Here is a 16,963-nt window from a genome sequence, read left to right as displayed (position 1 = left end):
CCATGCCCTGCAATTCAGTCATTAAGACACAATGGTTTTGATGATATCTTCCAAAGCATTGAGAAAACATGTCATTGGTTAATATCAGCAGAGGAGACACTAGGCACAAAGTTGTATCTGGGAAGCAAGGCCATTTCAAAAAGGTAATCTTTCCACAGAACAGCATGGAATCCATTCTAAACTTCTGCTATTTCCTTCACTCTTTACATCCTGCAAAAGGCCTAGGACACAGGACACAAAATAAAGATGACTGCTGCTTGTGTAAGAGATGGGCAAACACCAGAATCCTGAAAATGGAAACATGCCATCCTACTTCCCTCCAGTGTTTGAGTACTAGAAAAAGAAAACACTGCATTAGGACATTTTTTAAATGTGTGTCCATTTTAAAAGTTTTAAGTGCCTCACTCTAGTTTCTGTAATGCCTCAGCAAACACCTTCCATACTCAGTGCATAAGCTTAACACTAAACACATAGTTTCAGTGCTACAGACTTAATGGTTTCCCGTGCTTTTTCAGAACCTGAATCAGTAGTGGTATTATTACAGCCAAACATACAATTATTTGTGAAATTTGCATTTACATAAATCAAGACACATCACACCACAAAACAAATCAGAAGCAGAATTGTCTGAAGTCTCCTGCATCTCCACTTCTCTCCTACAGCTAAAATGCTGCTCCAGAAGAACAGAAGTATTTAGAAATCATATTAAACCCTAAATACATCCCAACAGCTCAATCTAGAGATATAAAGTATTTCACTTTAACTTACTTGATTATATATTTCTAATGCTTGGAAGTAAGTTCACTTTAAAAGGCAAGATTCCTAAATGACAGTACAAGGTCCAGAGCTAAGTTCCTAGAACATACTAATTTTTTTTAACTTACATTTTTGTCTCCTTCATTGACACATATTTCATAGCAATACGCCAGAAGAATATCAATTAAACCAAGATATACATGATGGCGGCTTCTTTTATCCAGAAGATAAGATTTATTTGTGAACTTTCTCAGCTGCTCTCTCTCTTCTTCAGAGAAGACAACTATAAAAAGTAAAAGGATAACTGATTATGAATTTAAAGCTAGCACATTCATTTTAATAGGCAGTAATACTACTTTGACAGTCTCTTTAAAAAGTGTGTTACTAATCACAAGTCACTCATCACTCAAGAAAAAGTCTAACTCATTCTTACTTTTATTTTTAAGTCTTATTAAACTCTGATATAGTTCTTTCAAAATCAAGTTCCAACCCTGCAAAGTACTGCATGTACACACTAGCTATTTTGAACCCCTCTGAAAGTGCCAAGGATTTCTGTGGGTGCCTGGGTATCTTATACAGAGATAAATATACAATCAGGATCTGAGTAAATTGAAGTTTCTTAAGTTGTATGGGATAAAAATAAGAAAACAGGATAACAAAAACAAATATATTTTCTTATTGTAGAAAAGGGTAAGAACTAAAGAAACAGGAAAGGAAAGAAAGGAAAAGTATGATTCTGTATTTTTAAGCCTCATCAATTTTGACTTTTGACCTAGGCATGATTTAGGAGCTTTGTTTATGCTGTCTGATAACATCCTTCCAGTGTGTGAGGAAGATCAAAATCCTATCCTCACTGATGAAAGCTGCATTTCCTTCCAGAGAGTTATGGTATCCACTGTCAGTGACCATCAAATTTTGCTTACCTTCAGTGTACCTCATTTAATTAAGAATGGCTATACTGAATACGCCAGTACTTTCTCTTTGGGATGCATCAGGAAGATGACAACAACATACCAGGCATGCTGCGACAACACATCAAAGCATTTCTCTAGGAAACAGTGGTATAGACATGGATAGCTAAGATTGAATATTGAATGGTAACCCTTCTGAAGAGTACTTAAAACACTTCAGAAAGGATGGCAGAATTGCCTTGAAATAACAGTAGAGATTAAGTAAATAACTGACTAGAAGCCGTCTCTGTACAAATCCAAAATAAATCAAGAAGCCATTTACAATTAAAAAGCCAGAAGCTAGAGATAAGAGATTTTCATCCAGGCTGCATGGAATGCAGGCATTCCATGTCAACAGGCTCCGATTTACTGACTAGGACAGACGTAGTGAGCACATCTTGGTCACACCACAGAAGAAAGTTACAGGCACAAGGTGACTTGACAGGAGAAAGCAGTGTTACTAGTTTGACAGCTGATGCTTTCTTGCGTTGAGGAAGTCCCACTCCGTGATTTGTTCCAGCATCAGTAACACTGGAAGCAGCCTGAGTTTAAAATACCACTCATTCAAGGAGATTTCTCTGAGGACAGGAACAAGCCTAATGCAGCACTCGTTACACTTTCTAAACAAGCTCTAAGTGCCGAGGTTACCTCTTAACATACTGCACTGTAATTACTGGGGCGGGGCGGGGAGGCAGGGAAATGGGAACGAAACCTCACAATTAATATTGAAATGTCTCTCCAATTATTCTTTTATCACCCCTTTTTTGAGTCACTATGTTCTGACATACTTAGCTGGGGACAGAGAAAAGCTGTAGACAAGATGTACAAACTTGAAAGTGTGAAACCGTTAATGATTAACACACTGAGATGAGGCAGACACCTGGGAAGACTTTGTGGTTCCCCGAGACAGATCCTTGAATATTGCTGAGCCACCACCTTCCACCAGCTTCATCAGCATTGAGGACTTGACCTGATAACCCAACAATTCCTGTCCCAACTTGATTCCCTGTTTTCCAGTTTAGGATTTTGTATCTTCCACATTGGCATTTACCTCTGGAATCCTTGAGCTACTAATGACCCTGTCTTAACAATCCTACCTGGAACTTTACTGTTCTTATTTTTCTGCAGACTTTCTCACAGTTCTTCCTCAGCAGCATGAGCAAAGGTTATGCAGCTGGGAATAACCCATAATCCAGAGCCCTGGATCCTTGGGACACAGGCAGCTAAATTCCCAAGGGGACCTTACAGCACGGGTTACAGAACGGAACGGTTACAACTCCTAGTAAACCAGGTTCCTTTTTACACACCTTGCCCATTTCTCTATCATAAGGATGATGACTGCAAATGTACTTATAGATGTTTCTCCTCAAACACTGCTCATCATCATTTTACACAATCCATATTCTCAGGGATACAGTCTGCCTTTAAGACATGTGGTCTTTATCCCAGGAGGTTTCTACAAGCTTTCTAATTTTATGACATGTTTTGAAACAAATGTTTCAAAGGCACGTACATATACACACACCTCATCTTGAGACATAAAATTACAAATTAGGAAAAACATTTATGTTACTTCTTTATGAACTTTTTAATGTTTCTATCAGCTTCATAGCCATGAAATACTTGATTTAAATTCCTATGGAAACTTGTTGATGAGCTAAACATTTCTCTGGAGTCAAGCCAGTCTCCATTTATTTACAAGCTCCCACAAAAGAAATCCCAGCTTTTATATCATCTTGAGAAAGCCAATCTCTTCCACTTGCTATGATCTAGTACAAAGTGACAATTTAGCAAGACTATGGCAGTTCTAACTCTGTTTTCCTGTTAATGTAATGCAGTTCAGTATTACTCCTTAAATTACAAGTATAGATGATGTATCTATATTCTATCAGCAAATTTCTTTGTAAGTTCTTGAACTGCATTGATTCTTCAGTAAGTCACCTCTATCATTCATATTAAAATTATCCATAAAAACATATGTGTAATGTTGTAGCACATTTGAAAAAAATTAGTTTCTGAAAAAATAGCATAAAACCACTTTGTAAGCTGCTACAGTAGGGTGGGTTTAACGAGGTATCACAACAGGGTGTTTACATTATAAGGTCCAACTGGAAAGAAAAAAGGCATTTCCAATTTCAGCTAGCTTTTGCTAGAAAACCCTCTCCTGAAGTATAACACAATTTGTTATAAAATCATGTGCAAGTGGCACTTTCATCCTGACGAGAAGCACAAAAGAGGAGAGGTGAAACTGAAGCTAAACAAGAAAAAGAAATTCTGAAAAGCAAACAGCCAAAAGTTTGTTAGTGAAGACTACTACAGCAGATCAGATTCATAAAGCTTAAAACCACTTCTGATGCTTACAGTAATAAAGTTTGTTACAAAGAAGTTAAATAATTCCTTCAAAGCATGTGAGAATCTATCAGACAGAACACCAGTCAAACTGATATGCCAGCACTCTCATACTTCTAGGCCCACCTCAATGGGCTTGCTATGGTTAGCAGTCAAGATGCACACATCAGGAATGCAACTGCTCTCCTTCAAAAACTCATTATATTGAGTACTGGATCCGCTACTGAGAATCCGCTCTTCTTAATCAGTGACTACAACCTGAAGTTTGTTCTCGTCTCATAACTGATGAGAATTAACCAATGAGCTACTTGTCATCAGAGGTAAGAAACAGTCCAACACTGAAAGCAAATGAATTGACTTTTTAAAGTTTTACTAACAACTATTTGTTAGATTCCCTAAAAATCGACATTCTAGAGGAACATGTAAATGTGAACCATACTTCCCTTTTAAGTAGAAAGCAAAGAAATTCCTAGTGAATTTCATGAAGCATAGGAAATAAAGCTTTCTTCCTCTAAAATGCAAACTCTCTGAAGCATCAGAACATATACAACTGGACCACAAACACAAAAAATGCAAGTCTGCTAGACAACAGCAAACAAGACCTAGACTAGACAATTCCCAAAGGTAAATGTTACAAGATGTTCATTAACTCACTGCCAAGTGCCAGGTGTTCTAAATAAAATTCCTCTCTCTGGAGAAAATACTTCAATTTTACAAATAAATATCTATCCATTCCTTAAAGTTTTTGAATAATAAATCATCCAGGCCTGAAACTCATTATTAACATGTCAAAACCACCACCTACTTTGTTTTCTTAATTCAAAAATATGAGTACATAGTACAAGACTAAAAGAACAAGTAAAATTGTAATTACATTTTCTGCTATATTAAGCCTGTATTTTGTACACTTGCATTACCAATGTTTTACCTAACACCACCTGTGTACAACAATTAATATTAATCTAATGCAAAGCAGCATCTGCTACTACTTATCAAGTACTAAACTTGCAAGTTTTCCTGAAGTTTGATTTTAAAATGTCAGTGTCAAAATCATGCTTCTTCCAGCCACAACATAACCGTGTATTTACATTTACAAGTCTAAAGGAATCAGAGGAATTAATCTCATATACAAAGTTACCGTTAGACGACACTACGGAGATTGCCCTTACTTTTTAATCATCTCCTTCACTGATTTTAATCTAGCCATTCCTCATATTAAAAAAACATATTTCAAATTGCTCTTCAGTACCCAACTGTCAATGAAGTAAAGTTTAACCTGTAACGGGGAGGATGAGATCTGACAGCTAGATGGTTCTTACTACAGTCTTACTGATATTTTACACCACCGATCACATCACTTAAATCAAGCCAGTGTAAGATCTGTATCTCAAGACTACTGTGACACTGTTTTAAATGTGTTAGGGGTACTTAGATAAAACGTGCTCTCTAGACAGATAGTCGACTCAGTGGTCAGACTCAGAGAATCACAGTGAAGTATAGCTCAGAAAAGACCTCTGATAATCAGCTGGTCTAGCATTCTGGCAAAAGCAAAGCCTTGGCTTATGGGCCTGTCAAGTCAAGTCTTGAATTCCACAGCTATCGTTAAGCAAAACAACTCAGCAGAACTGACACACACCCCCCCCCGCTTTTTTTTATGTTAACTAAAATATTATGCTCCAGTATTAACTTTTTTAAACGTGTGCTTCTGTCCCTGTAAGTTAAGGAATCAGCAACACCAGGTAAAGGGGGAGATAAGTCAGCAGAAAGCAAATTTGTCAGAAACAAATCATAGAATAAAGTTAGCTATTGATTTAATCAGTAACTAACAAGTCTCTTTCCTTTTCAAGTTCTAAGATGTTAAAAGAGGAAAGGCAGCACTACTATGACTAGAAAGATGCCCAAAGCTTCCACTCTTCTAATTCTCAAATCAACATTTACAGCCCATTTCTTCCATATCACTTCTGACCTTCTTCCTCCAGGCATTCTCCATAAAGTCTCTGGACTCAGTCTTTCCTGGGTCTCGCAATTTCCTTTATACTGATTTTTGTCATTATTCTTTAAGAAATTTGCAGTTCCTATAAATCATACCAAAACCATACACCATTCCTTTTTCCATGTCTTACTGTTCTTGCCTTTTGAAATCTGAGATACTTTAAAATAGAGACCTTTCATTTGTATATTAAGAATTTTGTATGAATAAACAGCAATCTTTCCTCACATAAGAAATACTTGCTCTGCAGCAGAACAGTGCCAGGAAGGTACACTTGCAGCAAAGGCCCGGAATACTGAGTAAAACAGGTACACAGAAAAATTGCAGAAATCTGGTAAAAAAGAAAGTTATTCATCCTAAACTTATGAATCTACCAGTAATGGTATCTATTTGAGCAGAGACCTCCTGAAAGGTGGATCTTTAAGAAGAAATTGAAATTGCTTCTCATTCTGTAAAGAGATCAGAAAGAGAGAATGGTCACTGGTAAGCACAACAGGTTACCGTAAACAAAGTAAGTTATCCGTGGAGCGTATAAATGTTCTACTAAATGCAAATGTCAGCCTGACCCCTTTGAAGATTATTGTGTTGCCTAAAAAGGAGTTTTTATGGTTGTGCAATTTGAAGTAGAATAAAAAGAAACTTTTAACTAAGTTGAATGTGATTGCTACAAAACACAAAACCTTTCATCTGGAAACTGTAAAAGCAAAACTCTAATGTAAACTCAGCAGAAAGCAAGCTTTCCAAAAGTTTTATTCCCCCATGGGAAAGGCTGTGTAATTAGTTAGGCTTTATGGAGTACTACCTGACTTGCATTAGACATTGTAAGTGTGAACAAAATCTGGGCCTTTCAGCTTTAGAAAATGTCCACTTCAAAAATTATATTTTGCTACAAAACATGATGATGAAACCTGCTCTCTAGTACTTCTTCTGGTTCCTCAGCGGTACAGCAAAGGCAATAATCTTAGCTGCCTGGTAGCTAACAAACCTAGGGGGAAAATAAATAAAAAAAACACAAAGGGCAAGAAAAGAATCATTGCAATACGTAGTAAAATGTAAAAAAGGACAAAGGAAAGAAAAGGCACTTAGGACAATAAAAGAAGAAATTAAAAAAAAGACAAAATACACATAACATACACACAAGCTGGAGAAAAAGTAAAAAGGTTAATAATAATAGATTCAAGGTAAGGACAGAAGAGAGCTGAAGACTTTAAACACTAATGGGAAAAGCTGATCGAAAAAGAAAAAAATCTGGTAATGAGACATTAAAAAAACCTGATGATGTAAAAAGAGAAGAGAGAATAACCAAGGATGAAAATAAGAGCAGTAATCAGCCAAACAAAATCTTCTGTTAATTGTAATGCTTTTTTTTTTCCCCCATGGCAATCCGTATTTCTAGTTACTCCTAGAAGCCAAAGACATTATAAAGACAAAAGTAAACTAGTTTTTGGTTACCAGAAACCACTGAAGGTAAAAAACAAAAGGACATAAATATATATCAGCAAAAGGAAGAAACAAAAAAATAATTCTCTTGGTTCAGTGTTTCTGAATAAGAAAATACACTTTTAAAGAACCTGCTAATTTTTATGTGACTTTCCCACACTAAACTCACTTTTCCACCTAGTAACTTGAGGAGTCAGTTCCCAATGACATTCCTGATTGCACAGACACTCTGTACATGGGAACTGTCCTAATGGCAGCAATAACAGAGCACAAAATACAGGCACTCTAAAGGTACCAGGTGTCCAATTCTAGTGCCAATATCTCAATATTGTGGTAACCAGTACTGTAATCTACTGTCAGTTTTAACATTACCATTCCTACCTTCTTGGCTTATCAGTCATTTACCTCCAATGAACAACCCTCTAAAAAAGAAACACCATCTCACATTTGAGGGCAGTGGACTTCCCCAGTACGAGACATTGCACATCTGACAGCATGCAATTTCCATCCCATCTCTCAGCTTCCATGTGCTTGGGTAACAGCTTTGGACAGCACATGTTCAATCAAGAACATAACCTTCCTTCACGCAGGAAACACAAATGTTTCTGCAAGCTAGCCATGGCAGTACACCTACCATGAGTTGTACACGTTTTAAATACCCCACTATTTGGAAGCCTCTTTACAAGCTATACGCTTGGAAGTCCTCATCATGGAAGATGATGGAAACTACCTTATTTTAGATGCTTTCCTTAACACAAGACATGACTTTGGAACTCGGGAAGAGTAAGAAATCTGGGTACTCTTCATTTTATGCCTCTCTTCCATACACAATAAAAAGAAACTGCATGAAGGATTTCAATCCCTCCTTCTTTATGCCCTTAAACAGGTTCAAAAGTAAACAGGGGACTTTTGTATCTGATTTTTATTAGAAAAAAGTTTGACCTCACACTTACCTGCAGGGGGATATATGCACACAAAGGCTCAAAGACTCACCACCCATCACTTCATAAAACACCTTAAAATGTACTGCAATACGTATAACATCTGTGCCCCTAGAGCTTCTGTGCTCAAGTACCCTTTGGCTTTTTATAGCTAAGCACCAGTGTTCAAAGGCTTCTTACTACAAGCACACTCTAATACCAATGACAGCCTCCTTATCCTTCTAGCTGTAGAGCACACCTTGGCTTAATGCAGACAGACTTCTCTCCAGTTCTACTGGAAATAACCTAAAATTTCTCAAGTAATAAAGAAGGTCCTTCACTTAGCACAGTCCTTGTTTCTTTTATGTGCCTTTTCTATGTCACTTCCACTTACTAAGCATGCATACTGGACTACATATTAATGCGGATATGCAGTCAAATTGCATTCAGCTTGTGAGAATTCATGAATCTGTAACTCAGATTAGACAGACCATCCCTTTGACTGGAAAAAGCATAAAAGCAATACAAAACCATGGGGAACTCATCCTATTGATGATCAGATTCCAGGTCCAACAGCCTGGACCCACTTCCTCCCCTTTCCTATTTCCAGTCGTAAGAGACCTTCAAGTGGAACCTGTACTCCCTCTCATGGTGGTTTCTTTCACCACAGCTCACTCAGGTTTAGGAACCTCCAATGGTTTCAGATCCCAGCAGCAGCTTGCCTTCCCCAGCTACTGTTGCTGTTCAAACAGCAGTAACACTGTTATCAAAAATGAGGTCTTTGAGGGAAAGGGTGGGTTGTTGTCATCATTAACATAGCCCAAAAACCAGATGGCCTCTTATGTTACTTAAATTTCCTCAAGATCCACAGAACTACAGGAGCCTCTTCACTTAGCCACAGGAAGATCAAATTTTTCTGATCATCCTTATTAAATATACATCTGTTATAACAAATGGTTTAGAGAAAAGATGATCTTTTATGTAGCCCCATTTTCTGCGTAACTTTCATTAGCACGCTTGACATGCTTTCACGTAGTTTTTCTGTTGTTGTTGCCCCTAAAACCGAACAACATACATATGTGTTTTTCTTCAGAATCTCAGTTCAGAGTAAAAATATTCTTTAGCAATAAAATCATCCAGCAGCTCTTCATTTTCATGATATTCCTTAACACAGGCAAATATTAGCAGTGTTTCATTTACTAAGGAGTGAATGGATGAAAACAAACAAAAGAACACCTCATTATTCTATTTTCAAGCCTCTTGTACCTTTGTCCAATGCTTATGATGGATATAATTAACAATTCTGACTTCAGAGGCTGAAAAGAGACCAATAATGAAGATCAGATTACATTCACAGTAAAATACACAACATTTACCCAAATTCCATTGCTCTTCTTCTGTAGAAAATGTGAAAGTGCAGATATTATTCATGCACTAATATTTGTTAAGAACCTCTGGTGAAGGGATTATCATTATCTACTTTAGTAATATCGGATTTTCATACTACATAGGAAATGAACAAAGGACAATAAAAGAATATGCATAATAGTAACTTGTAATGCTCTCTACAATCGCTGCGTACAGAAAGGTAATCTCAGTCATCTACTATCAGTACTGTTACAAGGTCATCTACTAAACTTTAAACCATCCCATTTAGTTTCTAAATAGACACAAAGATTTTCCTTTGAAAAAAGTATCTGAGACCCATAAAAATAGCAACAGAATAATAAATACCATGAACTTCTGTCGTACTGTGTGAATAAAACAAAACACCCTACAGAAGACATGTCCATCAAACAGAGATAATGGCTGATATTAGTACCATCTTGCACAGATGATTCTTGGAAAACTTTCTGTGAAGTGTATGCACCATATTTGGAATTGGGCACAAAAAACAGTTTGGCTATTTTTTCCACTGAAAATACAACTAGGAAAGGGAGAACAATTACTTGAAAAATCTGAAAAAAAAGAGGAGATAAGCACCAGCAACAAAGGATCCACTATCACAATTACTACACAAAGACAGGCTTGATTTGATTTCAGATGCCATGACTTACTGACACTGGCAGCTCCTTTCAAATCTTAAAGATTACAGAATACCCTTAAAAGGGAACTTTTTCTTCATAGATACCTGAAATTCTAGAATGGCCTTTATGAACAGTTAACTCCAAAATTTGTTACGCAGACAAAAAAAGAGATCATGCACTACACTTCATAATAAACGGGTAAATGCTTCAGATGAAATAGCCAGTTTATAATATACTGTCAACTGCTCTACACACAACTGTCTCAAAGATTTCAGTGTATAACTGTCCCTCAGTGAAAAAAATTTTTCTTTGACCACAGGAGAAGCAACAGAATATTCCTCCAAGAAGAACAGTTAAGACTGAAAATTTTAGTGTAAAACCATACTTTTTCCTTTAAGAACAATAACGTAGAACATAATGTGGCATCACAGCAATTATCATTCAAGCAACAGGTGTGTGTGTGTATATATGTTCTCACCAAATGTATGAGTGTCATGTTCCTGATGACTTTCTCCCCGCAAGGCTATCATTTTTTTATGAGCATCAACCCACCATGGTTTGTACTTTAAGACATGCTGAATAGCTTCATCTTCAAAAAAATCAGCTCTAGGGGAAAAAAAAAAGGTCATATGCTATTTATTTCAGTTTATAGTGTATGTGGGTATACTTTAATGCATACATAGAATAGCCTGGAGCCAAGTCAAGTGTATTTTCCATACATTAGAAATACAACAAACCTGAACAGTGTCTGTTCTTTGCCTTAGAACCAGAAAATAATCATTATTAAAAGCATAAGCAATATTCGCTTATCTTATAGTACCCCATCCTTTCTTTCTCCGTCTTTCCTGAGCCACCTACAAGCCTAGGAAATTGAAGAGCTTGCAGCGTGACATGAAGGTGAACAAACCCAATTTGTTCTGGATGAATCTGAAGAAAAACATTACAAAGGGAAGACTTCTCAGAGGATGTCACTGGCAGCAAACTTCATTTTACTGGGAAGTTCTCGCATTTTAAAACTGCGTATACTTTGGGGAGGAAAGGTATGCAGCTGAAGGGTAAAGATAAAGTAAGGGTAGGGACGGACTTTTAGGTAAACAAAGGCATACTGTAGCAAGGTAAAAAGAGAAGACTTGTACATGAATTCTGGAATAGATATTACTTCCATCTCAGCACAAAGCCACTGTGGTAGAAATCTCAATATAGTAATTCTGGGAGAATTTATACTAAAGGATTCAAGTTCCAAGCCTCCTCTTAAAATTGTAGCTTTTTCTTCAAGCCACACAATAGTATAAATGCTGAGAACTGAAAAAAAAATGCAGGAGATTTCTTAATACCTTCTTAGTCATCATACAAAACCTGCCCAGTCTACTGAACACAGAATGTAATTTGCTTTACTCTCACACTGACAGATTATTTGATGCCTTCCTTCAGTGTCTTTATAAAGTAACCTAAATATATCAACCAGTGTACATTTTCCTCACAGACAACAGAACACTTCTGTTTGCCACCATTTCTCCCAGAGCCATCCTTCTCATCAGAGTACAAAGGAAAGCAATTTTTGTTGAAGAAAGTTTGGTATCACCAGCCATTAAACTAAATGGTTGTAGCTCATTTACTAGGCTAGAAAATAGGGTCTAAGATGGAAACTTAACAACTACTGTAATTTGCATCACATTCTAGGGTAGGAACTACTTCAGTTCTAGTGAAACCTGATTGAACCTAACTTGACCTGAAATACTCCAACTTGAAAGGTACAAAGAATTATTTCCACTTTCATCACGTGGGATGAAGCACAAAGAAGCACAAAGTCTTGGTTTGGAACTCTTCCTCATTCTGCTGCAAAAAAGGTTTCACGTGAAGAAGGCAAAAACCAAAATGGCCTAGACAAAATCTTCATATCTGCAAAACTCAAATTTACCTCCTCATAGACCGGGATGGTTCAGTAATCCTTGTTTCACAAGGGGAAAACAAAGTTCTGACATTTACAACCCAAAACGCTGGCAGGGATTGGTTGCTCATCTGCTGAAGAGCTGAACTACGAAATAACCTTCTGCAACAGTTCACAGCAGCCCCTGCTTGAATACAGGCTTAAGCAGTAATTAAACAGTAGAGTAATCCCAAAACAGATAAGCAAGGTCTTGCGTCAGTGTCACAGTTAAGAATCCCCTCTAAGTCCTGCTGTGATGAGACAAAGAAACAAATAAAAAGTAAAACTATTGTTTCCAAAAGTGATCTTAAAACCAATTTTTTATGAAAAGAAAAAGTTAATGTATTTCAACTGCGGTATTTTTACTTGACAAGGTAAAGTAAACAATACTCACAGGTAATGATCAGGCTCAAATTTGGCAGCCTCAGCTGCCAGGCGTTTCCTCCTGCGTTCATCTACAGGAGTTTGATCTGGATCCTTAATGTCAATAACATCACTGAGTTCATCCTGCAAGTAGACCAAAAATTATAGGACCGAGCTACAGTTATGATATGCAAGATTTATTTAGTAAGAGTTTACAAAGGATGCTTATCAGCATTACACTGAAATCCCTAGTTGCTCTTCAACCTCCCTTTCAAATCTTCCAAATTCAGGCTCCGTTCTGCAAACAGAACATCAAAATTCCACGAAAATCCAATTATTTGAAGCTCCTTAGAATTCATGATATTATGAAGTCTATTCAGGCTGTTTTATCATAAGGCAGGCAGGTTATTTTGCATGATGATGAAATTTGCAATATTTAACAAAAGCACACAATCACAACAAGATAAAAATCCTAGATACCGGTCTTGTGACTTTTGAAATTACTCTCACACTCAGAAGTGGCCATACATTAATTAGCCAGCAATTGCAGTGCCCACGCCTTAATTACTGGGCAACTGTAGTGCCCTTTTGAGCATCATTAAGTAGTAGTACATTAATGCTGGTGGGAAATGTACTTCTTCACGATTTTCATGGTAATAAACCAGTGTATACATCCTAACAGAATGTAAGTACTTTCTCCATAAATAGCAATCCTTATGCTCCAAACACTGAAAATGCTACAATTCATGCAATAACGAGTTACAGAGTTACATAATCAAGTTGCTTTAAACAGCTACAACTTAAATTGCTTAGAGTAAGGCCACTACAAAAAAAAAGTTATCATCTACCATTTTAATAAAAGCTCTGTATACTATGAACATTATTATACTACCTAGCATACTACAGGTTGTAGATTAGCTTCAATCTATTAATGAATTAAACTGCTGAATGCACCAGAGCAAATTAATTGCATTTTAAAGCTCTAATCCTACCAATTAATCCACAAAAGCAAATTTCAGTGCATCAGCATAACCCTAGTAAATCCCACAGATACCAGGTGGGCAGACACCTTGAAGACTGCACACTTCAGAAGTTTTTGTCTTGTGAGAAAATCAAGTCTAAACCAAAAAGTACAGAGAAAATTACCATGAATCTGACAAAGAAAAAAATTTTAATGCCACAACCATAACATTAGCCAGCTTTATCTTGTACTTTTTGTTAATTGAGTAATTGCTTTTTAATTTAAATATAAAATTCATGGCATCTGAAATACGCTATACATTGATGTTAAATATGTTTGAAGTCAGAGCAATACCCAAGACAAAGCAAAAGTGTTAACAGCCTGTAGACAGTTTGCAGCCTGCCAGAATTATTCACCTGGCACATGGCCTACTCCATACAGGCCTTTTTCTCCCTGCCTTCACAGGCTAGCTGAACCGTGCTGGTGACAGTAGCTCACCTCCAGAGGATGTTTTTACCAAGGACCCATTCAACCCTGTCCTCTAACACTGAAATTATTACAGAAACAGATTGGCCTGTTGACTCTGCTACACAATTAACTCAGTTTTGACCACCGCCACTTATGCAGGAACAAGGATTTGTCTGTACATGCAAAAGCAGAATATTCTCAGTCACTGGATGGGATAATGGAGAACAGTTATCTAATGATCCCCTCCTGACTATGGGATGAGCCAGGAAGCCAACCGAACAAGAAAGTTACCCAGAACTTTTATGATAGGAAAAGACAAAAATGCATTTACCTGCAGCCTCTGGAACACCCCTGACCGCAAATTCCCAAAACCATAACGGTACTGTGGTGATAGAGTGCTTTCTGCACTTTCTTCATAAGGGGTCTGCTCTATTTCCCAGTCAAACTCTTCTTCTTCCTCCTCCTCCTCCAACAACTCAGCAGAGGCAGCTGTATATATTGCATGGTCAGAGAAAGAAAATTATTACATAGAAACTATGTATGATCTAATAGAAAGACAAACACCGATAACACAATAAGCCTTTCATTTTACTACATCTTCTAAGAAATGTTATACAACACTGGGTCATACAGGCAGATGCTTGTGTCAGTAATCCATAGGTCCTGCTTCAAATTCTCCAGCTTTCAAAAATGAGGCCCAGGAACACTAAAGGTTTTAAGTACACTCACTCAAAGACTGAAAGTACTGTTCCACTGATTTCAATAAGATCAGAATTGGATGCTATGAGAACCCTGACAGGAGTAAAATGATGTCATCAGTAATTCAAGATAGATATCAAAAAATTAAACACAGGCAGTCATCCCTTCTTGTCTGTTAAATATTGATGTTAAGCAAGTCATCCACTAGAACCATTTGAGCTAAAAGTCCAGTTGTGCTAGCTTGTAGGAAGGAGATTACTCAAATGTGTGTGTATATACAGCCACTAGAGGGGTACAAAGATCTACACAGGATTAGCATACCTTAAACACATTTTGAAAAAATGTAAACATAACTAAGCCTATAAAGATGACATACATATCACTTACAACACATTTATTTCTATGCTTATCCATACTTTCAGATTCATTCACATTCTTCTCATACCTTGGACTAGGCAATAACAGAAATATTCTATTGTTCTACATATATCACCATGTAGATCCATAACTACTTCATTATGTACATCAATCACTAGTATAAGCAAGATTTTTTTGGTCATACCTATCTCTTCTACTAAAGGTTTTGCTGATCGTGATTTCTTTGGTGCTAAAAGAGATGTCAGCATGTCCAATCCCTCAAAATATTGGCCAGGAATCTCCTTAGGTAACCAAATTGTCAAAGTTCCTTAAAGGAAAGGCATAGTATAGTTATTGCATTAAAATATTCAAGACAAACAAAAATGTGCATTTTTCCTCTAATGAAAAAGTCTCACAGAAAGAGACACATGCAGGTAACACTTTATTATGCATCAATCTCTGTGTGTGTTTTTAAAGTTACTTCACAGGTTTCACAAAAATCAAAGATTTTAATGATAATGCATGAAAGAATATTTAACCAGTTGTTGCCTCTTAACTCACAGTGTATAAACACAAACCAATAGAATACAAGCTTCATTTTAATTTGAATCCTTCCACCAATCAAGCAACCAACAGAAGATCACAGGAAACCAGATTCAGCAATCTGATTATTGTCTTAAGTCAAGCATGTAAAAAAGACTTTGCAAGAAGCAAATTATAGGGTTTGCTGCTGGGTTTTTTAAAATTAATACATTAATTCCAAAATGTACATATTTTATTGCAAAAATACCTTCCACCTTAAGGTGTGGAGAAAGGCAAATGTATTCTCTCTTAAGACATAGCCAAGAGACTGCCTTGGGATTATTTCATTTCTACTCAGCTCTACCTGACTTCTTTGCAGATTTACTAGACTAATGATCTTGGTACAGTAACATGTCTAGTCCCCACAGGGTTTGAAGAGGACTCGTACATAATTTTTTCATTATTAGGACAGTTCTGAATACGTCCGTTGTGTTTAAGGATGGCCTAAAAAAGTACAATAAATCCCGAGCAAGAGTTCTTTATACTACATAAGATGTGAGAAACTTCACATTTATTTACTTCACTAAAGTTCTATGCAATTCCAGTGCTGCAAAGTAGAAATTATTGGAGACTTAGTAGCATTTTTAATGACACATATACTAAGAACATTAACTAATACCTTTGTCTGTATTATAAGATGCTTTTTCTCTGCCATCTTCAACAACTCTTCCAGGAAGTGTCAATCTGCAGGCAAAAAATTAGATGCCTCACTGAATGCCTAGTTCTGCAACTTAACATCTCAGCCTATAAAAATGTAAGGCACATTACAAAGGCAGTACAAAGGACTTCACAATTTAAAAAACTCTAAGCTAACCCACAATGACAGGATATGAGAACTCATCCAGACTTCTTGTAGCGCTTATTCAGAATAACTACTTCACTGCATCTTACCAGTCCACTAAAATACCTGGGGTCTACTAATGTATATCGGGGAAGCATGTGCAAGAATACAGAAAATAGAAAATAAGAAAGGTTAATAGCTTATCAGCTCTTACATGCCACAGGTTCTCTTTAACACTTTGATACTGAGATTGCTTCTTGTTCTTCTCCTATAGAGTAGTGGGGAACTCGCTATCTAGAGAAAAGATACAGCCTGGAACCTCACTTCCTACTGCCTCCACTCACAGGACTTTTCTCCCCTTATGTGCATCAAAATCCATTCTTTACCAGATAT

The 16,963-nt window shown here is 36.8% G+C and overlaps 1 protein-coding gene across 1 annotated transcript in view; it reads right to left on the bottom strand.

Annotated features, from left to right (window-relative positions):
* The window catches only part of SHQ1 (SHQ1, H/ACA ribonucleoprotein assembly factor), a 28,848-nt gene that overhangs the window by 11,390 nt on the left and 495 nt on the right, over positions 1-16,963 (bottom strand). The window contains exons 2-7 of the mRNA XM_010287255.1: positions 16,409-16,473; positions 15,413-15,535; positions 14,483-14,640; positions 12,754-12,866; positions 10,911-11,038; positions 885-1,039 (exon numbers count right to left, since the gene is read on the bottom strand). Of these exons, the coding sequence (XP_010285557.1) occupies positions 885-1,039; positions 10,911-11,038; positions 12,754-12,866; positions 14,483-14,640; positions 15,413-15,535; positions 16,409-16,473 (742 nt within the window). The remainder of the gene's footprint in view (positions 1-884; positions 1,040-10,910; positions 11,039-12,753; positions 12,867-14,482; positions 14,641-15,412; positions 15,536-16,408; positions 16,474-16,963) is intronic.

This window comes from Phaethon lepturus, unplaced genomic scaffold (assembly GCF_000687285.1).
Source record: "Phaethon lepturus isolate BGI_N335 unplaced genomic scaffold, ASM68728v1 scaffold10305, whole genome shotgun sequence".
NCBI lineage: Eukaryota > Metazoa > Chordata > Aves > Phaethontiformes > Phaethontidae > Phaethon > Phaethon lepturus.
Note: the sequence above shows the minus strand (reverse complement) of the source record. Positions and strands in the feature narration are given on the sequence as shown.